The 24,559-nt window shown below is 35.5% G+C and overlaps 4 protein-coding genes across 4 annotated transcripts; 3 read left to right on the forward strand and 1 right to left on the reverse strand.

The window, feature by feature from the left end:
- On the forward strand, positions 1,072-4,573 carry LOC104754558. The gene is made up of 3 exons (XM_010476777.1): positions 1,072-1,173; positions 1,535-3,424; positions 3,571-4,573. The coding sequence occupies exons 2-3, from the start codon at positions 1,548-1,550 to the stop codon at positions 4,571-4,573; spliced, it is 2,880 nt and encodes a 959-aa protein (XP_010475079.1). The 5' UTR covers positions 1,072-1,173; positions 1,535-1,547.
- On the forward strand, positions 5,797-7,191 carry LOC104730371. Its single transcript, XM_010449535.1, has 2 exons — positions 5,797-5,873; positions 6,277-7,191. Exon 2 carries the CDS (start codon positions 6,290-6,292, stop codon positions 6,926-6,928), a length of 639 nt encoding a protein of 212 aa, XP_010447837.1. The 5' UTR covers positions 5,797-5,873; positions 6,277-6,289; the 3' UTR covers positions 6,929-7,191.
- Positions 7,331-9,258, forward strand: LOC104730381. The gene is made up of 2 exons (XM_010449547.2): positions 7,331-7,726; positions 7,803-9,258. The coding sequence occupies exon 2, from the start codon at positions 7,941-7,943 to the stop codon at positions 8,904-8,906; it is 966 nt and encodes a 321-aa protein (XP_010447849.1). The 5' UTR covers positions 7,331-7,726; positions 7,803-7,940; the 3' UTR covers positions 8,907-9,258.
- LOC104754568 lies at positions 21,464-22,687 on the reverse strand. The gene has a single exon (XM_010476787.1). It carries the CDS (start codon positions 22,676-22,678, stop codon positions 21,464-21,466), a length of 1,215 nt encoding a protein of 404 aa, XP_010475089.1. The 5' UTR covers positions 22,679-22,687.

Raw genomic sequence — 24,559 nt, forward strand, 5'->3', positions numbered from 1 at the left:
GGTATGTGCTTTTTCACCATGGTCAAATTGGGTTTTAGATCTAAAATTTATTAAAATTTTGCTAATCTCCACCTGATTTTTTTTTTATTATGCTACAGATTTCTTTACTAGCTAAACAAAAAAAAAACTATCATTTTGGTCATGAACATCATGGTGATGTCAAAAAAAAAAAAANAAAAAAAAAAAAAAAAAAAAAGAACATCATGGTGATAATAAATTTTAAGTATTTTTCTTACATGAACATCATCTTTTTTGTTTATATCAAAACTTCTCTTATTTTGTTTTATCTTTCATGTTTACTTTTCTTTTCCTTCTAAATAACTGATTTTTCTTATTTTTTATGTTATGAGATATAGAATACATCACCATATTTTTGTCCATCATATGAGTTTTTTTTAAGGATAAGGAGCATAAATCTTTTGTTTTCCAAAAAATCTGATTCATTTTCATTTTCATAGATTTTTCTTTTGTTTTAAGAACTTGGTTTTAGAAAAAAATAAATTTTGTTTTGTAATATAAGATAAAAATTTATATTTCAACAAATCAAAAGTTATTTCTCTCAGACTTTTAAGTAGAGTAACATATATATTATTAGTAATAGATATATTCCACTGTTATTGAACTGATGATTTAAAAATCTACTTTAAAATCCACTGTTATTCACAATAGTTTTGTGGATTTGGATTTTTGGGAGTATTTGTTTAGTTAAAATTACATAAATCCAAATCTCATGGTTTTAGGTGGGATTTGAAAGAATTTTACAAAAAATCATATCAACTTCCCTAAAATCTATCAAAATTCTAAATTTTCTAAATCCCATCAAACTCTCCAAAATCATGGTTTGAATACGCCCCACTTAATATAATTGTATTTTTTTCTGAAGATATGTATTTTCGAAGAGACAATTATATTCGTGTTTTATTAAATTGTACCCTAAAAAAATACAAAAAAGTTTGGGCATTATTTGATATTTGTTAGAAATTAGAGGGGTTTTTCAGTCATTTTAGGAATATTGATATTTTTTTTTATCGTTTACAACTGAATCGTCGTCGTTGCCCGAGCTAGCGGCGGAAGAAACTACTTTTTTACCATTTTTGCGCAGTCTTAACTCTTAAGTGTCTTTCTTCTCCGACGAGGTCACCGGAGCTAGCGGCGGAAGACGTTCTACTTCAGGTAAAAAACCACACAAAGGCTCTTCCGCAAGTGAGCTGTTTTTTATCTTTATCTTCTCAATTCCTTGTATTCGACCATTTTGAAGAATTTAGGGTTTATCTGGGCTTCTCTTCTCGAAAGCTTTAATCTTTATGAAATTGATCTTTAAGGTTCCTCATTCAAGAATTTAGGGTTTATCCTTTGGTCATTTCTTCTATTTCTCTTCGAGATTTTCCCGCCTTTTAACTAAATTGTGTCTTCCATGGCGTACTAGACTGTTATCGTTTTAGTGTTTCTCGTTTAGAATCAAGAACATGGCTTTGGTTGTTTCAATTCGAACCTTCGATTAATCTTCGTGTTTCTTTGCGTTTTTTTTTCAAAGGTTTCTGGTGGTCATGGATACAAGGAAGGTTACAGTCTTCTGTTATTGGAATGGTTGCATCAAAGATGGTTATGATGGTCCATTCTATGAAGGATCAAGTCCAAGAGCAATCAGAGTTGACAGCAAAATCGAACTATCCCAGTTGTTGGATGATCTGCATCGAGTTACTGGTTTTGAAAAGGGAAAGTATCAGATTGATTTGATTGGTAGGTACCCTTCCATTGTTCAACAACAGATGGTCAAGTATGTGCGTTTGCCCATTGTGGATGATTGTAGTTTGATGATAATGCTGGAGGTTCTAAGTCACCATCCTTCTATCAATAATGTGGAGTTGTATCTAGAGGTCAAACCGGTTTCTGATCAGGCGACCCGAAAGCGTTCTCGGCAAGAGGATACTTATGCTGATGGGAGTGTGAGAGATAACACATTAGGAATTCCACTGGAGCATAATAGCAACGGGTGGATTGAAGATGATGAGAATATGGATGATGGAGAATATGGAATTGGTGGTGGTAAAGCCGCTGCACAGAAGGATTCTAGGATGACAAAGTCAGGTCTAATGAAAGGGGTCTGCGATAGTGTCTCAAAGAAGGTGATTTTCTCTAATTCATGGCTTGATGAACGTGAGTTGCATGTTGGGATGGTTTTTAGAGATAAAGTTGAACTGGAGAAAGCAGTGGAGTTGTACTCTAATAGAAGACAACGTGAGTACATCGCGTACGAAGACAATATATTCACGTGCAAGAAAAGGAAAGTCTGCGGGTGGGTTCTCAAGGCAGCTGAAACGAAGAGCCATGGCTTTGAGATAACAGAATATACAGATGCACATACTTGTAAGCCAGTAGATGTGGGCTCAGATTTTCTTGCAGGTGAAATCAAAGGTCTACTAAAAGCTCAGCCCTCGCTCGCAATTGCAGAGCTGATTAAGTGGGTGAAAAAAGAATTTGGCTACGGAGTTTCCGATGATAGTATGCGGAATGCTAAAAAGAAAGCAATCACTGCAATCTTGGGAGATTTGGACAAGAGTTTTAGCGTGTTGCCAAAGTTCATGGCAGCTCTCTCCTCATCTAATAAGATGCTTTTAGATTGGCAATATGATAGTTTCTCTGATCGCAGAGATGCATCCTTTCGTTCTGTGTTTTTTACGTTTCAGCAGTCAGTTGAAGGGATTCCTCACTGCAGACCTCTCATTTTAGTGGATACGGTGGACTTGAGTGGCAAATACCCTGGGAAATTGTTGGTTGCAGCTGGGTTAGATGCTGAAAACAGTCTTTTCCCACTTGCGTTTGCGATTACTACCGAAGAAAGTTTGTCAGCTGATACTTGGCGTTGGTTCTTTGCGTGCATCAAAAAGAAAGTGACGCAAAGGGAAGGCCTTTGTCTGATAACAAGTCTGAGTCCTGACATCGCTGCAGTTGTTAAGGAACCTGAGTGTCAGTGGGTGCAACACCGGTTCTGTCTTAGGCATCTGTGCTTCAAGTTTTATGATGTTTTCAATAACAATCTCATGACAGAGTTTGTATACAAGGCTGGATCCACGAAATACATATCAATCTTTGACAAGTACTTGAAGAAAATCGAAGAGATGAATCCGGAGGCTCGGAAATGGTTAGACCAGATACCTCTGCACCAATGGGCTTTGGCTCACGATAGTGACAGGCTGAGATACGGGATCATGACTACAAACTTAATCTTTACAACTTACAGTTTTGTAAACAAGTCCCGTGATCTTCCAATCACAGCCTGCATCTTGCTAATCTTTGATCACCTGGCAGAGCTTTTCAAATCGCGACATGGTCTTCTCGAGGAGTCTCTAAAGAACAGAGGAGAGGTGTATGCTAAACATGTCATGAAAAAGCTAGAAGAGTACAAGTTAACCTCTAGNATACGGTGGACTTGAGTGGTAAATACCCTGGGAAATTGTTGGTTGCAGCGGGGTTAGATGCTGAAAACAGTCTTTTCCCACTTGCGTTTGCGATTACTACCCAAGAAAGCTTGTCAGCTGATACTTGGCGTTGGTTCTTTGCATGCATCAGAAAGAAAGTGACGCAAAGGGAAGGCCTTTGTCTGATAACAAGTCTGAGTCCTGACATCGCTGCAGTTGTTAAGGAACCTGAGTGTCAGTGGGTGCAACACCGGTTCTGTCTTAGGCATCTGTGCTTCAAGTTTTATGATGTTTTCAATAACAATCTCATGACAGAGTTTGTATACAAGGCTGGATCCACGAAATACATATCAATCTTTGACAAGTACTTGAAGAAAATCGAAGAGATGAATCCGGAGGCTCGGAAATGGTTAGACCAGATACCTCTGCACCAATGGGCTTTGGCTCACGATAGTGACAGGCTGAGATACGGGATCATGACTACAAACTTAATCTTTACAACTTACAGTTTTGTAAACAAGTCCCGTGATCTTCCAATCACAGCCTGCATCTTGCTAATCTTTGATCACCTGGCAGAGCTTTTCAAATCGCGACATGGTCTTCTCGAGGAGTCTCTAAAGAACAGAGGAGAGGTGTATGCTAAACATGTCATGAAAAAGCTAGAAGAGTACAAGTTAGCCTCTAGAACACTCGACGTATTGCCTATAGACCAGACTGCAGAGAGGTTTCAGGTCACAAAAGTGCTGCAAACTGTAAACAAGAAATATTTTGTTCACTGCAGGGATCGAGGTTGCACGTGTCAGACATGGCAAGTTTACAAGTATCCGTGTTCGCATGTGTTAGCTGTTTGCAGGAGGCTGAACTATGACCATTTGCAGTATGTAAATGACTTCTACAAGACAGAGAGTTTTCTTGGAGTTTATGCTGCTGAGTTTAATCCACTTCCAGGAGTCTCCAATTGGCCAGAAGCTTCCGATGTTCCAACGCTGTTTCCTCCTGGAAGTGGTGAGATATCAGTTTTCCTGCCAGTGGCTAGCGAGTCACCCTGCGGGAAGTCATCTAAGCCAAATGATGCGGACATGGGAGCGATAGGAGGAAGCGAAACGAGACGATCAGCGCGACCAAAGAAGCCGAACAGCAGATATGTCAAATAAGGACTTGAATGGTAGAGATATGATAGGCATCGAGAAGATGGTTAGTGTTTGTTTGCTTACTGATGTTAGGGGAAACTTAGAAGGGGCGACTAATGAGAATTGGGTGGGATGAACCAGTTAGGAACGATTTTTGTTTGTTAAAGTATGCTAGCTAACCGGGTTAATGTAGATCTTTTGAAGGTGTATAAAACAACTCAAAAGTAGGTTTTTGTTGTTGTACGGAGATGTATTTTGTGTTGGTGTATTTTGTTCCTTTTGAGGTGTGTGTATTTTCCTAAGAATTAAAGACAAAATTTGATTGTTGTAAATCATTAGTCAAAAGGTAATTTAAATTACCTCAGGGAAGAGCTGACATCGAAGGTATTAATTCGAACCACTAAGGCACATATTGAATTGGTCACATAAGCTCTAATTTAATTATACTTAAACGCTAAATACAATATTCCGATTTAGACCGGTTCAATTAATAATTAAAATCGATTAGATTTTTGGGGGTGTTATTGGATTGTAGGTTTTAAAAGATTTTGATGTATTTAGAAATTAGGTGTTACTCAATTGTATATTTTAAAAAATCCATTAAAATCTAGCGTTATTCAATATCCACTGGATTTTGTGTGATTTTGAATTTTAATGTACTTTGATCCTAAAATATGAACAAACACAATATCACACTTTTCTCAAGTATTTTATTTTTTTTCCTCTCTCTCTAGATGGATCTCTAGCTTTTAACATGTTATTGTTTGATTTTTTTCTCAATCCTTTTACATAATCACACTTATTCATCAGATCTGTGTTATTTTTGAGAGTTATTTTTTTGTGTTCTTTAACTTTTTTTTTTCTGGGTTCATGATCTGTAATTTTTTGTTTCTGGGTTCATGATATAATCATACTTTTTTTTTTTGGATTCAATGTCTGTTTATTCCTCCACAAATCCTATGTCTATTGAAGACAAATACGGTTTAATTGAAGTTTTCCATGACCTGTGTATTGTTAATTTAATATAGTTTTGGTGTATAACATAGTTTATGGATAAATTTTTTTTTTCTTTAAACAACTTAAAAAAAAATCCATAACAATCACCACAAATACATTAATGACTTTCAAATCCACCTTATATGCATTATAAAATCCACACAAATACATTAGATTTTTAAATCCCCTAAAGTCCAGCGTTAATTAAACTTCATTAAATTCTTTAATTCAATAACACCCCTTAGTATTTACCGTCTTCTCGCTACAGTGGATTTGATATCTTCTCCGACGAAATCAACGGCGCCGGTGGAAGAACTGCTTTTGTCGGGTAAATTGACTCAAAACATTCCTTCTCCATATAAGCTTTAACCCTAACTAACCAAGTGATACAAATTGGGGTTTCTCTTTTACATAAAAGCTTTCTCCTAACGTTTACATTAGAATAGTATTGTGTTCCTGCTGCTACCATCTTATGAAATTGAACTTTAAGGTTCCTCATTCGCTTTGAATCACGTACATTGCTTTGGCTCTATTCTGATTCCAATCCATTATTTCTTCCACTTGTTGTTGTTGTCTTTATCCTCGGAGTTCCAAGTTATTCTTTTGCTGGGTTTATAGTTTGAAATTGAGTTTTTAGGATTTTCTCGTTTAGAATCAGTAACATAGCTTTGGGTATTTCAATTCAAACCATTGACTGATTTTTTTTGTGTGTTTCTTTGCATTTTCTCAAGGTTTGTGGTGCTCATGGATACAAGAAAGATTCCAGTGTTCTGTTATTGGAATGGATGTATAAAAGATGGTCCTGATGGTCCATTCTATGAAGGTTCAAGTCCAAGAGTGATCAGAGTTGATAGAAAAATCGAATTATCCCAATTGTTGGAGGATCTGCATCGAGTTACTGGTTTTGAGAAGGGAAAGTTTCAGATTGATTTGATTGGTAGGTACCCTTCCATTGTTCAACAACCGATGGTCAGGTATATGCGTTTGCCTGTTATGGATGATTGTAGCCTTGAGACCATCCCAGAGGTTCCAATCTACCATCCTTGTATCAACAATGTGGAGTTATATTTAGAGATCAAAGCAGTTGTTTCTGATGAAGGAACTGTTCATATATCTCATCAGTCGCCATTGGAAGATAATGCAAACCGAAAGCGTTCTCGGCAAGAGGAGGCTAGCGTCAATGCAGATGTAAATGTGAGTGTGAGGAACACTAAACTAAGAAGTCTGCCGGAGGATAACCATAATGGGTGGATTGAAGATGAGGAGAGTACAGATGTGCCAGAGTATAACCATAATGGGTGGATTGAAGATGAAGCGAGTACAGATGTGCCGGAGGATAACCATAATGGGTGGATTGAAGATGAGGAGAGTACAGATGCCTGAAACCGTTGTGATAACGGGGTTGTTGCACAGAAGGATCCAAAATTGAAAAAGCCAACTCTAACGAAAGCCATGTTTTAAAAATCGCTAGGCGTTAGTCGGGCGGTGAGGGAGGGCCTAGCGATTAATCGGCAAATCGGATTTAAATCAGGGATTAATCGGGGATTAATCGGGGATTAGTTTTAGGGGTTTTATCCATATATACGTATAATATATTAAATCTGTAACAAATAACAAAGAGTTAAGACTGGTCCAGCGGTTTTTTAATGGGCTTTGAAGCCCACTGACCTCGAGTTCGACCCGTAGTAATCACGTTTTATGTTTTTTTCTTATTTTTCACTAATAAATGCAAAATGACCAATATATCCTCGTCTTCTTTCTCAGTCACGATCTGTAAAACCTAATTTAAAGCTGCGTGTTTATTTCTTCTACAATTGTTTGTCGATTTACCTTCTTATTCTTATAGTTTCAATCCTAATACGATAGATCTATGAAAGGAAACCAATCAAATCATAGTTAGATATTCAAAAGTTCTCAATTTTTTTTTTTCATAATCCGATTTATTGGCCGCCGATGGTGAAATTGCGGCGGTGAGGAGCCGCCATGCGTATAAACGGCGATTATACGGCCGCCTAGGCCGATTTTTAAAACAGGGAACGAAAGACATCAGTGAACGCTGCAAGTGTCACAGAAAGAACACCGCCTCCCAACCTTCCACCTCCACCCCACCGCGCAGCCGGCCACCGTCGCCTCCGATGAGTGTTCCTCCACCTCCGGCGGCCTCTTCTTCAGCTGCTACAGGTCTATCTCGTCCTCTTTGGGCCAAGCTTGAAGGTAAAAAGATATGTTCTAATAGAGTTTGGGATGATTGTGTTAGGAAGGAGTTTGAAAAGGAGGAATGCATCAATCGGCCTGCCTTAGATGATTGGGATGAGTATGATACTTTGTTCTATATGCTTGGCTAGGGGTAGAGCTTAAGCCTACTAGGGTTCTTGATCGGGTTGTGACGAGACAAATGGGAATTGAGACTGCGGTTTTAGCTTTGTTGGATAAGATTGGTTTAGGGACCATTGCATATAAGCAGTATGAGATGTATCCAGATCTTGTTTGTCAATTTATGGCTACAGTGGGTGTTTACTATCAGAATGAGCGATTGAAGAATGTGCAGGAAGGGATTTTGTCTTTCTTTATTAGAGGTATTCGTTACAGGCTACCACTCAGGGATCTCTGCGGGATTTATGGTTTTGAGAGAGACTTTACAGAAGTTGTACTTCCTGCTCATTTTCCTACGGTGCAGGATTTCTGGAGCCTGTTCAGAAACGGGCAGTGTGATTCCAAGGCGTCTACACAGACAGATGTTAGACATCCGGTCCTAAGGTATGTCACTCGTCTCATTGGGCACACATTTTTGTGCAAGATGGAGCCTGGGAAGATGAGGGTCACGGAGATGGTCTTATTGTACTTTGGATTGAGAGACTTGATTGCTGGAGTTTTTCCTAAGTCTAAGTTGGATAGGCCTGTTAACATGGGTGCAGTTTTCGCGCATCATTTGGTTTCCTTGAAGACCAAGCCTTTCACTGGAAAGGGGAAGAAGATAGAGAGCGTTGGAAGTCTTTTGACTCCGATCTTCAGGCACTTTAGGATCGACCTAGAGAGTTGCAGGATTGTTACTGACTGCCCTGTTATGGATGCTGAGTACATGATGCATGCTCAGTGGATGAAGAAGACTTTGTTGTGGTGTTTCAGTGACAGCAGAGGGGCACATTTGGTTCAGTTGCCACAGGCTGATCTTACTGACATTGGAGAGGATTATCATCAGCTTCAATTTGAGCCTGACCCGTGTGACCTTGTCACTCAGCCGACCACTCGACGTCGCACTCCTCGTGCTGCTCCTACACCTTCTGAGGAGTTTACGACTACTAACTCTGTTGGGGGTAAACACAGAGCCTCTTTGTCTTCTGCCCTCCGTTTGAGTTTCTAGAACTTCCTGCAGCACCCATGGATCAAGACCCATTCCAGCAGTATGTTGTTGAGTGTCTCTGGAGTGTCTGGAATTCTATTGATGGTTTATCTTGTTGTGGGTGTGTTCGTCCAGTACGTCGTCGTTCACCTTCTCTAGAGGTACCACATGAGCGCGGATCCGAAGATGATGCGGCCTAGTTCTCCATTTTATCATTGGTTCACAATTTTCCTTTTTTTTCCTTTGAATCAATTTTTTATTGCAGTGAGTCAGTTTGTTTTTTACATTTTTTGCTTTGAAATTTCTATGAATTATGAACTATTTGAAATTTGTATAGAATTATGAACTATTATCTATAGTGTTGTGTTTAGCATGTGTTTGAGTATTCTTAATAGTGCTAACATCTGAAAATCAATAGAATACACATTAAACAATAGTTTAAACTCGGATTTTTGAACTTTATGTTTATAGTTGATAACAGTTGGACATGTTGTTTAAGTCTGGGAAAACCAACGCTGAGTTTTTATTATTTTTTGGAGAGCTATATATATATGAGTCAAAATTTTTGTTGGAAACTAGTTGTTTGTGATTATTATTTTTATGTTTTAAAATAAGTGTTATTTTGGATTTTAGAGAAACTTAAGCGGCGAGAATTTGGTGCATGAACTAGTTAGGAACATATCTCTATTATACTCCCTCCGTTTCAAAATATAGGATGTTTTAGTGGAAACACGCATATTAAGAAATAATTACTTTTAAAAAGTTAAACCAATCATAAACAAGTCTGCATAATAGAAAATATAAATTTAATCTAAAAGTTGCATAGAAAGTTGGAAACATCCTATATTATGAAACAAAAATATTTCTCTAAACATCCTATATTATGAAACGGAGGGAGTATTATTTAAGCAATGTTCTAAACAATTAACCCTATTCTTATGTGGCATATTACACAAAATGTCATTATATTGTGTATATTTTTAATATTAATTTGTTGTAAAAAACAGATTTTTTATTAATATAGTTATTAAAAGAAAACAAATTCATGTAAATATTAATATAGTTATTTTTTTAGTGTTTCTTAATTATTTTCTTTTTTATTTTTCAACTCAAAAAATCTTATAAAATCAGAAAAAAAATCTTGGTTACGTAAAATCTTAATTAATTCACGTAAATATATTATAAATATTTTTCAACAATATTTTAGAACAATAAATCTTTTTTTTTTCAACCTAACATTAATAAATTAAACGAGGACTCCAAGATTGGTTGCCCAAACAGGAGGATAAGAGTTTACAAAAGAAGATTCAGAAATTAAAGATCTTGAAGATCGAGCAAGACAATCTACCCTTGCGTTGATGTCGCGGGGAATCCTGACTAGAGAAAAGGAAGGGTAAGATGTTTGGAGCTGCGAAAAATCCTCCAGTAAATTCGAAAAAGCAGACCAATCGTCCGGCGTCTGCACCATCGCAACTAGCTCTGCACAATCCGTCTCGAAAGCCTGACAAACAACTCCAGCCGCCAGTAAGGACTCCATAACCCATATCAGTGCTTGTAATTCTGCGTGTAGGGAAGTAAGACCTCGTCTGAGACTCCGTGCTCCCAAAAGAAGCATGTAATCTTCACCATTGCAGCACCACCAACCCAGACCCTGAAAAGGGTCCGTACCTTTCCATGAACCATCAACCTGACATCGGATAGAAGAATCCCTCTCCTCCACTAAGGGTGGGGGGAGCAGATTTCTCACTGAATAAGATTTGGTTTCCTCCCACAATAATTTATCAGTTGCCGCTTGATTTAAAATCTCAACTGGCTCTAACTCAATGCCCTGGAAAACCTTTTTATTCTTGTCTTTCCAAAGTGACCATAAAATCCAGGGGAGACGAGAAATGATATCAGAAACCCCGGATTGAGAAGTCGCCCTCCAAAATATGAAGTCTAAATTCGCATAGATAGAGGCATATGGAAAACCTCCCGGTTCCAGCAACACCGGGGCCAACTCCCAAATACATCGCGACCGAGGACAATCAAACAGTGCTGGTTTATAGTCTCCGTCTCCGTCTCCGAATCACACCGCTTACACAAAGCATCACAACGGACACCCCGATACGCAAGCCGTTCTAACACGGGAAGGGTACCCGAGGCAATTTGCCAGAAAAAATGTTGAATCTTTGGGGGTACATCTAATTTCCAGGACTAAGCCCTCAGAGACATACACGATGGCCCATACTCAACTTCCACAATTAATTCCCGGGCTAACCGATAACCTGACTTAACCGAATACTTCCCTGACTTAGTATAATGCCATAATAATCTATCCGGTTGATAAGTTTTACTGACCGGCATACTCTGAATAAGTGGTATATCCACCGGTTCAAAAAACTCCTCAAGAATAGGCAAATGCCAATCCTTCATAAATGGATTAAATAAATGATTAACCATCAAACTCGGGAGCAACAATCTCCCCCTACCATTCGCTGGTCTTGGACGAATATCCGGTAACCATAGATCTCGCCAAACCGAAATGGAACAACGAGAACCTACAGCCCATCGCGCTCCCTGTTCCACCAACCCCTTAGTTGAATAAATACTCTGCCATGCAAAAGAAGGGTTATTCGGTTTTTTTGCCATAAGAGGATGTTTGTTTCTGAAATACCGTCCTTTCATCACCCGAGCCATTAAAGATATCGGATTATGAATTAACCGCCAAAACTGTTTGGCCAGCATAGCATCATTAAATTGTTCCAGAGCTCGGAAACCCAAGCCCCCTTCACTTTTATCTTTGCATAATTTATCCCAAGCAACCCAATGCAAACCTCGAGCCTTATCATTAGATTTCCACCAGAAGTTGGAAATAACACTCGTTAATTTAGACGTCAACTCCTTTGGCAATTTATAACATGACATAACATGTGTTGGAAGTGCCAAAGCCACCAATTTAATCATTATTTCCTTGCCAATGCTTTGCAGACCAACCATTTACTCGATCATCCAATCGATCCTTTACATAGCTAAAAACCTTAGTTTTCGAGCCCTGCAGGTTTTCAGGAATACCCAAATAAAAACCCATACCGCCCTCCTTAGAAATACCAATAACGGATTTCAATTGAGATCGTATATCTGACGGGACCTTTTTACCAAACATGATAGAGGACTTCTCCAGATTAACTTCTTGTCCTGAGGCTTTACCATAATTACCTATTATATCCATTACCGTCCTACATTCAGTCGCCTCTGCCTTACAAAAGAACAAACTATCATCAGCGAACAACAAATGCGAAACAGTAGGACTACCACAGGCAATGAAAATACCCGTTAATTTCTGCTCCCTTTTAGCCTTTTTAATATTTGCTATCAAAACCTCTGTACAAAGTATAAATAGATATGGTGACAGAGGATCCCCTTGACGTAATCCTTGATGTGGTCTAATAAAATCACTAGGCTGGCCATTCAGAAGAACTTGATACAACACTGACACACCACATGATCCATGAAATCCATTTTCTATCAAATCCTAATTGAACCATAACCGCCTCCAAAAAATCCCACTCAACCCGATCATATGCCTTACTCATATCCGTTTTAAAAGCCAGAACTCCGAATTACACCGACGGTTAGTATTTAGCCCATGGAACATCTCCTGAGCTACAAGAATATTATCTGTAATTAAACGACCAGAAACAAAGGCTGATTGTGTTTCTGAAACCAAAAGGGACAATAAACGCTTCAGCCGAAAACACAAAACTTTAGAAATAATTTTGTAACTCACGTTACAAAGACTGATCGGCCTAAACTCCGCCATCCGCTGCGGTCGATCAACTTTAGGAATGAGACATATATTAGTCTCATTAAGAAGAGGATCAAAACTACCAGTTCGAAAAAACTCTTTAACCAAAACCACCAAATCCCCCTTAAGAGAGGACCAAAACCGTTGAAAAAACAGAGCCGTCATCCCGTCCGGACCTCGGGTTTTCTCCGGATGCATGGCGAATAGAGCCTTTCGGACTTCCGCTTCCGAAATATCCCGAATCAGAGCTCTGTTCATACTCTCCGTAATAATTGGATTAATCTTATAAAACGATTTTATTTTTTATAACCCAATAGTTTTGAAATTATTTAATGAAATTATTTTAACAGATTTTATTTATTGTTACAGAAATCTTAGGAAACAATAATAAACTATTTAGAACAATTATAAAACTTAATTTTATTTATAAAACTAAGATTAAATAAATGCATCCCTAAATCGTTTAATAGTGACATATATATTTAAAACTAAGATACAACATTACTTATATTTTTAAAATATAAAATATTATATCTAATTTATTAAATATTTTTTTGCACCACATATCGATGCAGAGACATTTTATTAAAATCTAAGAAATCACAAATATTATATCTTATTTAATATAATATATATAACTAATAAATAAATCAAAAAGATAAATCGAGATTTCTAAACATGACCGCTGCAATACATGTTTTGTTTTATTTTTAGATTTTACCAAATTTATATGATTCACGGATTTGAACATTGTATCATGTAGCCAAAACGCGTTGAAATGAGAGTATAAAACTAAGTAAATGAAATATAAAAGATTATAAAATGTATAGCACGAGTAACTATCTATACATTTCCATATGCTAAATATCTAGAATGGATATTCTTCAGTCAAGATATACTCATTATAGTTGCTTTTTAATTGTTTTTTATTTATTTTTCAACACATTACTTATATAATATATTAAGAATTGTTTAACTTTAAAATAATGAAGAGGCTTAAATCATGATAGCAACTGATTTTTTCCTTTTTTTTGATTAAAAATTATCAAAATCATAACAAGGTATCAAAAGTATAGTGTTTCCAATATACATAAGTTAATGCTTTTTATTTTGAACTTAATCCGTATTAATATAATTTATACCAAAAAATAATAATTCAGAATACATTTATTCATAAATCAAGTCAGAAAATCTCAATTTTATAATATATATTTTTATTAATTAAAATAAAAAACCTACTTTCGTCAATAGTATCAATAAAACAATTTTTTTTTTGCCAGAATAAAACAATTATTCATAACATTAATATTAGATTATAACATATGATATTTGAATAACTAGAAATCCAATCTTTCTTACACATAATTTGAACCTTAGTTTTTCAAAAACATCTACAAAAAAAAAAATTTACTAGAAAATCGTAAATAATAATTATGATCAATCATAATACTCCATCCGTTTCAAAATATAAGATGTTTTAGAGGTTTTGTTTTGTTTCATAATATAAGATGTTTTCAACTTTCAAAACAACTTTTAGATTAATTTCATATATTTTTTTATTTTTTGTTTTATGATTAATTTTAATTTTTAGATTAATTTCCTATATTTTGTTTCATATATAAAAATAAAAATAATTATCCACAGAAAACTATTAAACCTACACTATTTAAACAGTGTGGGTTATAATTTTTTTTAGCAAATTTTTCTACAATTAATGATCTTATTTTCTAAAAGATTTAGCTCATTCACAAATTAATTCAAAATTTGAGTGGATATGATATATATAATTTAATATAATGAGATGATTAACAAATTGACTAAATTCTCTATTGTAGGAGATATAATATATTGTCCTGTCACACTATTCAAAGCATATATATTTTATGGGTTAACTTATTTTACTTATTAATATTCAAATTTTATGATTTTGCACTAAGATCGATGAGTTTTAATAACAAAAATATTTTGTTATACTCCATTCTACCTCCCACTCATATAATTTTCTTACACTTTAATTTATGTTTTACGTTGACTCAATACTGCTACAAATTGTAAATCGGATCACGAGTAAATAAGGATTTTCTTGATTCTACCAATTCTAAAAAAATTAAGCAATTATACCCAAAACCTAATAATGGTATGTCGTTAAATTTATTGTACCGATTATAGTCAAAACCGGAGTATGAAACTAAGTAAATTAAATTTATAAATTATAGAATATGTAAAATAACTCAAATAAAGATAATACTATTATTTTGTAACTAATAAATAAAAATTTACGTAAATATTTCCCCACATTCCACAGTACGGGTTATCATCTAGTTTGTTTGTAAAAAGTTTAACAGGGTTAATGTAGGTCTTTTGAGGGTGTATAAAACCGGTTTTGTTCATGTAATGTTTACTCAAAAGTAGTTTTTGGTTGTTGTGCGGAGATGTACTTTTGTATTTTGGTAATGTACAAGTACTGTATTTTGTTGTTAGAAATTATTTGTTTGTGTGTCCAAAAAGTAAATGAAAAAAAAAGAAATTATTAAGGGCAATTGTCATAAATACCACTAAAATAGGTTTTTGTTCAAAAAATATCATAATTTAGTTTTTTTTCCCAAAAATACCACTAAAATATAATTTTTTCTAAAAATACCACATAATTGAACTAAAGTTTTAATACTAAAAACTAATTTATAAATTTTAAATACTAAACTCTACCCCTAAAAACTATACCCTAAAACTAAATGTGTCAACCAAAACCTTAAAAAAAAATTCTACATCCTTAAAAATCATTTTTTGTGTTTATGGTAATTTTGAAAAAAAAAACTTGTGTGGTATTTTTGAGTAAAAAACATTTTTAGTAGTATTTAAAGGAATTTCTCAATTAGTTAATCAATGTTTTTTATGTCATATTTAAAAAAAATAAACAAAAGCGAGAAGAAAAAAAAGAACAGGTAATTTAAATTACCTCAGCCTCAGGGAAGCCGCCATCGAAGCCTCGAAGGTACCAATTCGAACCACTGAGGCACATATTGAATTGGTGACAAAAACTCTAATTTAATTATACTTAAACGTTAAATACAATATTTCGGTTTAGACCGGTTCGCTTGATAATTAAAATCATTTGTCTATTTTTATTTTACACAGGAAAATTAAATTTAGTGTTTACCGTCATCTCGCAACAGTGGATTTGATATCTTCTCCGACGAAATCAACGCCGGAAGCACTGCTTTTTCCGGGTAATCTGACTCAAAAAATTTCTTCTGTTAAATGAGCTTGAACCCTAACTAACCAAGGGATACTAATTAGGGTTTCTCTTTTTATTTGATGGCGTACTAGTAGTCATAGTATAGTGTTCCTCTGGCTACCTTCATCTTATGAATTTGAACTTTAGGTTCCTCATTCGCTTGGACATTGCTTCCGTAGCCACTTCTCTTTGAGATTCTCCTGCCTTAAAATATATCGTTGTTGTTGTCTTTATCCTCGCAGTTCTAAGTTATCCTTTTGATGGGGTTTGTCATCGTTTACAAAGTTTTCTCCTTTATCGTTTGAAATTGAGTTTTTAGGGTTTTCTCGTTTAGAATCAGTAACATGGCTTTGGGTTTTTCATTTGAAACCCTTGACTGATTTTTTTTTTTTTTGTGTTTCTTTGTATTTTCTCGAGGTCTGTGGTGCTCATGGTCATGGATACAAGAAAAATTCCAGTGTTCTGTTATTGGAATGGGTGTATAAAAGATGGTCCTGATGGTCCATTCTATGAAGGATCAAGTCCAAGAGTGATCAGAGTTGATAGAAAAATCGAATTATCCCAATTGTTGGAGGATCTGCATCGAGTTACTGGTTTTGACAAGGGAAAGTTTCAGATTGATTTGATGGGTAGGTACCCTTCCATTGTTCAACAATCGTTGGTGAAGTACATGTGTTTGCCCGTTGTGGATGATTGTAGGCTTGTAGCCTTGAGACCATGCTTGAGGTTCCAAGCTACCATCCTTCTATCAACAATGTGGAGTTGTACTTGGAGATCAAACCGATTCTGGTCCTGTTTCTCATCTGTCGCCATTGGCAAATAATGTTAGTTCTTCCGCAAATCAGGCTACCCAAAAGAGTTCTCGGACAGAAGATGCTTATGTTGATGCTGATGTAAATGCAAGTGTGAGAGATAACACACTAAGAACTCTGCAAGAGCATACTAATAACGGGTGGATTAAGTATGAGCAGAGACCGGATGCTGGGAACTATGGAAAAATGGTGGTAATAATTTGAATTTGGATTTGAAAAAAGTCAGGTCAATCAAGCTTCAGTTATAGTATGGCAAAATAGTTATCTTTAGTTCATGGCTTGATGAATGTGAGTTCATGTTGCGATGCTTTTTAGAGATAGGTATGAGCTGGAGAAAGCAGTGAAGTTGTACTCTAATAGAAGGCAACTTGAGTACAATGCGTATGAAAATTTATGTGAATTTTTATGCAAGGGACACTGCGGATGGGCTCTCAAGGTAGCTAAACGGAAAGCAATGTCTTTGAGATAATAGAACATACCGGTCCGCATAGCTGTAAGCTACAAGATGTGAGCTCAGATTTTCTGGCTGCCCTTAGTTCATCTAACAAGATGCTCTTGGAATGGCAACATGATATTTTTCCAGTTACCAAAGGTGCATCCTTTCGTTCTGTGTTTTGGGCGTTTCAGCAGCCAATTGAAGGGTTTCCTTACTGCAGACCTCTGATTATTGTGGATTCGGTAGACTTGAGTGGTAATTACCATGGAACAATGTTGGTTGCTGCAGGATTTGATGCCGAAAACATGCTTTTACCACTTGCGTTTGCGATTATTACCCAAAATAATTTGTTAGCTGGTACTTGGTGTTGGTTCTTTTCGTGCATCAGAAGTTTTGTAAACAAAGCACAGCCTGCATCTTGCTAGTATTTGATCACCTGGCACTGGCAGAGCTTTTCAAATCGCCACATGGTCTTCTCGAGGAGTCTCAAAAGAACAGAGGAGAGGTCTATGCTGAACATGTCATGGCAAAGCTAGAAGAGTACACGTTAGCTTCTCGAACACACCATGTCTTGCCTATAGACCAGACTGCAGAGAGGTTCCAGGTCACAAAAGTGCTGCTAAATGGCAACAAGAAATATTTTTTTTTACTGCAGCGATCGAGTTTGCACGTGTCAGACATGGCAAGTTTACAAGTACCCGTGTTCGCATGTGTTAGCTATTTGCAGGAGGCTGGACTTTGATCATTTGCAGTTTGCAGTATGTAAATGACTTCTACAAGACAGAGAGTTTTCGAGGAGTTTAATCCACTTCCAGGACCAGGAGTATCCAATTGGCCAGGAGCTTCCCCAGTTCCAAAACTGTTTCCTTCTGGAAGTAGTGCGATACATTAGTTCCCCGGCTCGTGACAACAGAGCCACCGAAAAATCACTCCAGCTTAGTTAAGTAAGTTTAGGAGATATACTTCAGATTTATGGGCAGCGGCAAAAGAAGTTTGTGGATCTTGAATCAGATTGACACGGTTTTTGGCTGTTAAATTTGCTAACCGGTATTAATGTAGGTTTCTTCGGAGAGTGTACAAAACCGGTTTTTTCTTCACAATTATCTTTCGATACTTTCGATTTAAGAACTCTTTTCCTTTTTTCCAAAATACTAAAATCTAAATGAAAATATAAATGATTACAATTAAAAACTCTAACAAAATACAATAATTATTATAAAAAGAAAATTAAAAATATTGTTCACATATTTTATATACTCTACAAATTCATCAAGAAAACACTGAATATACTCAAATATAATGTTACAAATCATAAATAACATACTCTATAGTCTTTGATTTACTAAAAATAAAGGATAATTTCAATAAAACAAAAATTGGTTACCTACCATTCTACCAATTATCTTGGCACACTCTTGACTGTCTAACAACTGTTGGACCTTCGTTCAGATTAAGTCTTTCATAGTCAGAGTAAAAAGGGAAATAATCAACGGAAGAAGAATTGTAATCAACAGTAAATGGAAGGCTTATCTTGTAACGCTCAGATTTCATGCTATTAGTCTTCATATCACAAAGACCAACCCAATCAAAACCACACATCACTGCAACGTTAAGTTGTGGGAGTAACCACACAGGTCTAACTAATTTATCTTCTTCTACTATACTTTTCTCTTCTTTCATATTCACCCATGTCTTTCCAAAAGTACTATCCAGCACCCAAACCCTCTTTAAGTTTTCTCCGCTTTTCGGTTTCCAGAGTATTATTCCTAGCTTACCTTCATACTTTGCTAAAACTAGAGGACTAGTTCTTGTTAAATCGTTCGGAAGCGGAAGGAGAGACCATGTTTCGGTTTTCATACAAAACCGGAATACATTCTTGTTCGAAGTCGTTAACCAATGCAAGAATCCGTTAATTGATACTGGTACACTTGAAATCCTCAAGAATTCGCCTTTTGGTAGCTTTACATAATCGTCTAATTGTTTCCACGCAAACGAATCAGAATCGAAAACTTCGCATATGAGTGTGTAGCAATTATCATTTTCTGAAAACGTTATCTTATTTTGCTGAGATAGTTTGACAATCTTATATCGAAAAGGGTTTGCTCCAATGACGATTAAGCCGGTTACAATTGTCCGTAAACATCCGGTTTCCGGGTTTGGTATAGTATGGTACTGTTTTGTGGTTGGTTTACAAACAATATACGTTGTTCTTCCATAGCACTTAGGATCAACACAGAGCAAAATCCCATGACTTGGGTCACAAGCTTCGATCTTTACCTTCTCTACCGGTAAAAACTCGAGCGAGACTTTAGATCTATGATGAATGTTCTTAGAAGTGAGGACATAATAAGTGGAATAATATGTTGAAAGNGGAATACATTCTTGTTCGAAGTCGTTAACCAATGCAAGAATCCGTTAATTGATACTGGTACACTTGAAATCCTCAAGAATTCGCCTTTTGGTAGCTTTACATAATCGTCTAATTGTTTCCACGCAAACGAATCAGAATCGAAAACTTCGCATATGAGTGTGTAGCAATTATCATTTTCTGAAAACGTTATCTTATTTTGCTGAGATAGTTTGACAATCTTATATCGAAAAGGGTTTGCTCCAATGACGATTAAGCCGGTTACAATTGTCCGTAAACATCCGGTTTCCGGGTTTGGTATAGTATGGTACTGTTTTGTGGTTGGTTTACAAACAATATACGTTGTTCTTCCATAGCACTTAGGATCAACACAGAGCAAAATCCCATGACTTGGGTCACAAGCTTCGATCTTTACCTTCTCTACCGGTAAAAACTCGAGCGAGACTTTAGATCTATGATGAATGTTCTTAGAAGTGAGGACATAATAAGTGGAATAATATGTTGAAAGAGATCCTTTGTATTGGATAAAAACTCCAAAGACAGGATTGGTTCTAAGGAGATTAAGATTGATAAACCAAGATTCCGACATTCGTTTGTAGTAATCTTTGTTTAGAAATCTGAATTTTTCAATTGCTGACACCGGACAGTAAGACAAAATTCCTAAGATTATGTCTTGGTTCATTGCAGGATAACTCATTTTGGTGATAGCGAGAAGTTAGCAAGATGACTTGTTTAGGGTCTATATATATTTTGTTTTGTCAAGTTTTAGCTTCTGTAGTTTTATAGATTTGGTTAAACAAATGTGTCAGTTAGATTCACTATTGGTCCACGTCTGTTTTGAGAAACATATTATAACAAAATTGTCTATTGCAAATTTTAGAAAAATCTCCTACAATCTCATTCGGTAGCTTTTTATTAAAAAATTGTTATTTTTTGAATAACATCAAATTCTAAATGATTTTTATAAATTTCACATTCAATAACATAAGATTTCATATAATTTTTTAAAATCATCAATTAGATAACAGGGGATTTTAGAATACTCCAAAATCTCCTAAAATTTCAAGTTCAATACACCCCCCCCTAGTGTCATTAGGAAATTTATTCACACTTTTTTAAATTATTTTATTCATACTTATTACATGCAATTTTCCTTATTGTGCCATTTTAAAATTTTAAGTAAGGTATATCTTATTGATTAAATAAGTACTTAATATTATATGATTAAGTAGCAAATTAAATATAACCCTTTATTTTGTAATGATGACATCTCATTCATTTTTTATAGTATTAATCTATTTTAAATAGATTTTTATATATATATATATATATATATAATCAAATCTTCCATAAACATTTTATGAATCATCATATATCTTCCATTAATATCCAAAATATAAGATTTTCCATCATTTGTTGTTTACTAAGTTTTTATGACACATGATTTAGTATTCAAATATCAAAACTAAATTTAAATTTACTTTAGCAAATAAAATTTCAGAATCATTTCATTTGTTATTGGATTAATCTGTTTTACAGATTTATATATAGTCAAATCTTCCATAAACATTTTATGAATCATCATATATCTTCCACTAATATCCAAAATATAAGTTTTTTCATCATTTGTTGTTTACTATTTCGGTTTTTAGAACACATGATTTAATATTCATATATTAAAACTAAATTTAGATTTACTTTAGAAGATAAAATTTCAAAATCTTAATAGAATAAATCTTTTATATATGTTCATTTACAACAGAGAAAACAAGATAAAAACAAAAAAAAAAGAGAGACATAATCTATCCGATTACAACAAAAAAAAAGGGTCTTACTTAACAATCATCTTCTATGTTTTTTTTTACTATTCTCTTGACCATATTAAAAGCTTACTCTCTTCATCTCTCACTCCTTTCGTATCTTTTCTTTCAGCTTCATCTTTATCCAAACAAGCTCTGTCGTAGTTTTAATAGAAAGGGGTAAAACCATAACTTGGTGAGTAGCCGAACGGGAAAAAAACTCTCTTCATCTCTCACTTCTTTCTTATCTTTTCTTTCAACTTCATCTTTATGCAAACAAACTCTGTCGTAGTTTGAGTAGAAAGGTATAAGATGAGAACTGGGTGGGTGGCCGGACGAGAAAAAAGCTTCATTCTTATGCAAATATCGACAGTTGTTGCTATTCATGTTGTAGAGACCGAACCGATCACTAGCCGCCAATGATACGACGTCGCTACTTGGGAACCAAAAGGGTTGTGCATATTCATCATTCAACGCTGTAATTTTTGCGTCTTCCACTTTTACCCAAGACTTTCTCAAACTGTTCTCCAAAACCCATAACTCAGCTCCGTTTCTTGATTCCGAATGTTGAGTAACACCTAGCTTTCCTTCGTAGCTGACCAAGATGAGACTGCTATCGTCCAATAGTACGTCCGGAACAGAGAAAATAGACCAAGTTTCGGTTCGCATACAGAACCGGATCACGTTGTTCTTCCTTGTTAACCAATGCAAGAAACCGTATGCTGATACCGGTATAGCTTCTCTCGGGAAAAACTCTGATAACTCGAAATCATTCAGTCGCTTCCACGCGAAGGTATCAGAATCGAAGACCTCGCAGTTGTGATTATAGAAACCCTCCTTTGTCGTCCATCTCCTTGGTTCAGAAACCCTAATGATCTTATACCGAAACGGAGTCAAAGAAATCACCATTAAACCGGTTGCGATCGTCAGATATCGAGTTTTAGGGTTTGGTATGATCCGGAACTGCTTTGTAGCAGGTTTACAAACGATGTACTCTGGTATTGTTTTCGCTTCTTTAAACCTATCACCGATACAGAGCAAAATCCCATGATGTGTATCACAAGCTTTGATCTTTGTGTTGTTCCGAGGAAGAAACTGAAGCGAGATTTGGGTTTTATCTTCTTTGTCTTCTTGTTCTGCTTCAACGCCGGGGACGAAACGGGGGTGATACCTAGACCATTTGTCCTCGTAATGAGCAAAATAGCCGAAAACAGAGTTGGCTTTATGGAGATGATGATCGATAAATCTCAACTCGTAACTTCGTTTGTTGCACTCTTTGTTTTGTAGACGGAATCTTGCAATCTCCGTCGCTGAACAATGAGAGAGGATCTCTTGAATCACGTCTTGGTTCAACATCGCGCGTGGCCAGAGAAAAAACCTTTGAGAGGATTGTTTTTAGATTGATCAGAGAAAAATAAGCTTTTCGTATCTGAAAGTTGGATAGCTCTATCCTTATCTATATATAGAGAATAGATTAATTACCCTAATCCGTAAAGAAATAGTAACTTGTCGAGGACGAGAAGACTTGGGGGTACAAAGTTTCCTTTTCTTATTTGCGATTTTCCAAAATAAAAAAAAAATAAAAAAAGAAGAAAAAAAAAGAAGCAAAACAACAACATTAAATCACCTTTTCCATTTAATTTATAGTATATTTCATTTTTTCCTTTTCTTTTTTTTTTCTCCTTAAACGACATGTCAATCTTTTTACATTAACTTTCCGTTCCTAATAGCAATGTTAATGTGTCTCTGTTCTGGTTTTTTTTGTTGAATGTTTTTTTGAAAAACTTGAACAATTGTGTGTTTATAATTTTTTTTTTATCATAGAAATAAAATATATTTGATGTATCAAAATTGTTCTTAAAAAGAGTATATAAGAACAATTTATGAAATATTTAAGACTAAAAAACCAAATCTTTGATTGGTTGTTCAATGTTCTGTTTTTGTCAACAACACCAATTTTAAATGGTTCAAGAACCTAAACCAGAGGAATAGAGTTCACATAATTGAATGATGTCATTGGGTAAATACTTGCACTTTGTGCTAAATTATTTGTATTGGAATTTAAGGTATTTGAATTTTTTTTTTAAAAACAAAAAAAAAATCTTAAAATCGCCATGCATCCATGGTAATTGTTTTATAAATGTATTTAACTTACCCAAGATATATTTTAGAGAGTTAAGGATATGAAAAAAGAGATTTAAATAACAATATAATAACAAAAAACAAATACTTCTACAAGAGTGTTATCTTCCAATTTTCTTCATATATATTCTTTATTCTCGAATCTCGATCATCTACAAACATACTTATACTCCTTTTTTTATTCAACGTCATCTTTATGCAAACAAACTCTCTCGAAGTTTGAGTAGAAAGGGAGGTAATAGTAGAAATCTGGTATCGTATACAAATAACGATAGTTGTTACTCATGTTGTAGAGACCGAGCTTACCACTGGCCGCCCTTGATATGGTGTCATTACTTGGGAACCATATAGGTTCTTCATTGGAGATATCATCCTCTAACGCTTTGATTTTCACATTTTTAAATCTTACACACGATGTTCCAAAACTCTTCTCTAAAACCCATATATTGGATCCTTCTCCCCATCTCGAATGGATCACACCTAGCTTCCCTTCGTAGCTGACCAAGAGGAGACAGTCATCGTCTACTAGTTCGTCCGGAACTGGGAAGGTAGACCAAGTTTCCGTTCGCATGCAGAACCGCATCACGTTGTTCTTCTCCATCAACCAATGCAAGCAACCGTAGGCCGATACCGGTTGCACTTCAAGAAAAAACCCGGAAAATTTCAAATTACTCAGTCGCTTCCACGCGTCCGAATCGGAATCATAAACTTCACAAGAGAGATTAAAATCACCATCCCTACTCACTCTAATGATCTTACACCGAAACGGGTTAGAGGATACCACCATTAAACCGGTTGCGACAGTGTGAAACCGAGTCTCCGGGTTTGGTATTAACCGGTACTGTTTTGTAGCCGGTTTACAAACGATGTAACCTGGTATTCTTCCCCACAAATTATCATCTTTGATACAGAGCAAAATGCCATGATGTGTATCACATGCTTTGATATCTGCATTATTGAGAAAGCGAGGAAGCAATGCCAGACTGATTCGGTTTTTTTCTTTACTACCGAAAGCAGAGACAAAACTGGAGTGATACCAATAATAGGGCGCAAACTTTTTGTTCCGGACCTCTCGGTAAAGAAATATATAGCCGA

The sequence above is a fragment of the Camelina sativa genome, chromosome 2, assembly GCF_000633955.1.
Source record: "Camelina sativa cultivar DH55 chromosome 2, Cs, whole genome shotgun sequence".
Taxonomy (NCBI): Eukaryota; Viridiplantae; Streptophyta; class Magnoliopsida; order Brassicales; family Brassicaceae; genus Camelina; species Camelina sativa.

What these genes read in the sequence shown, in the direction of transcription:
- LOC104754568 (XM_010476787.1), bottom strand. Translation starts at nt 22,678, where the DNA reads ATGTTGAACCAAGACGTGATTCAAGAGATCCTCTCTCATTGTTCAGCG.
- LOC104730381 (XM_010449547.2), top strand. Translation starts at nt 7,941, where the DNA reads ATGGGAATTGAGACTGCGGTTTTAGCTTTGTTGGATAAGATTGGTTTA.
- LOC104730371 (XM_010449535.1), top strand. Translation starts at nt 6,290, where the DNA reads ATGGATACAAGAAAGATTCCAGTGTTCTGTTATTGGAATGGATGTATA.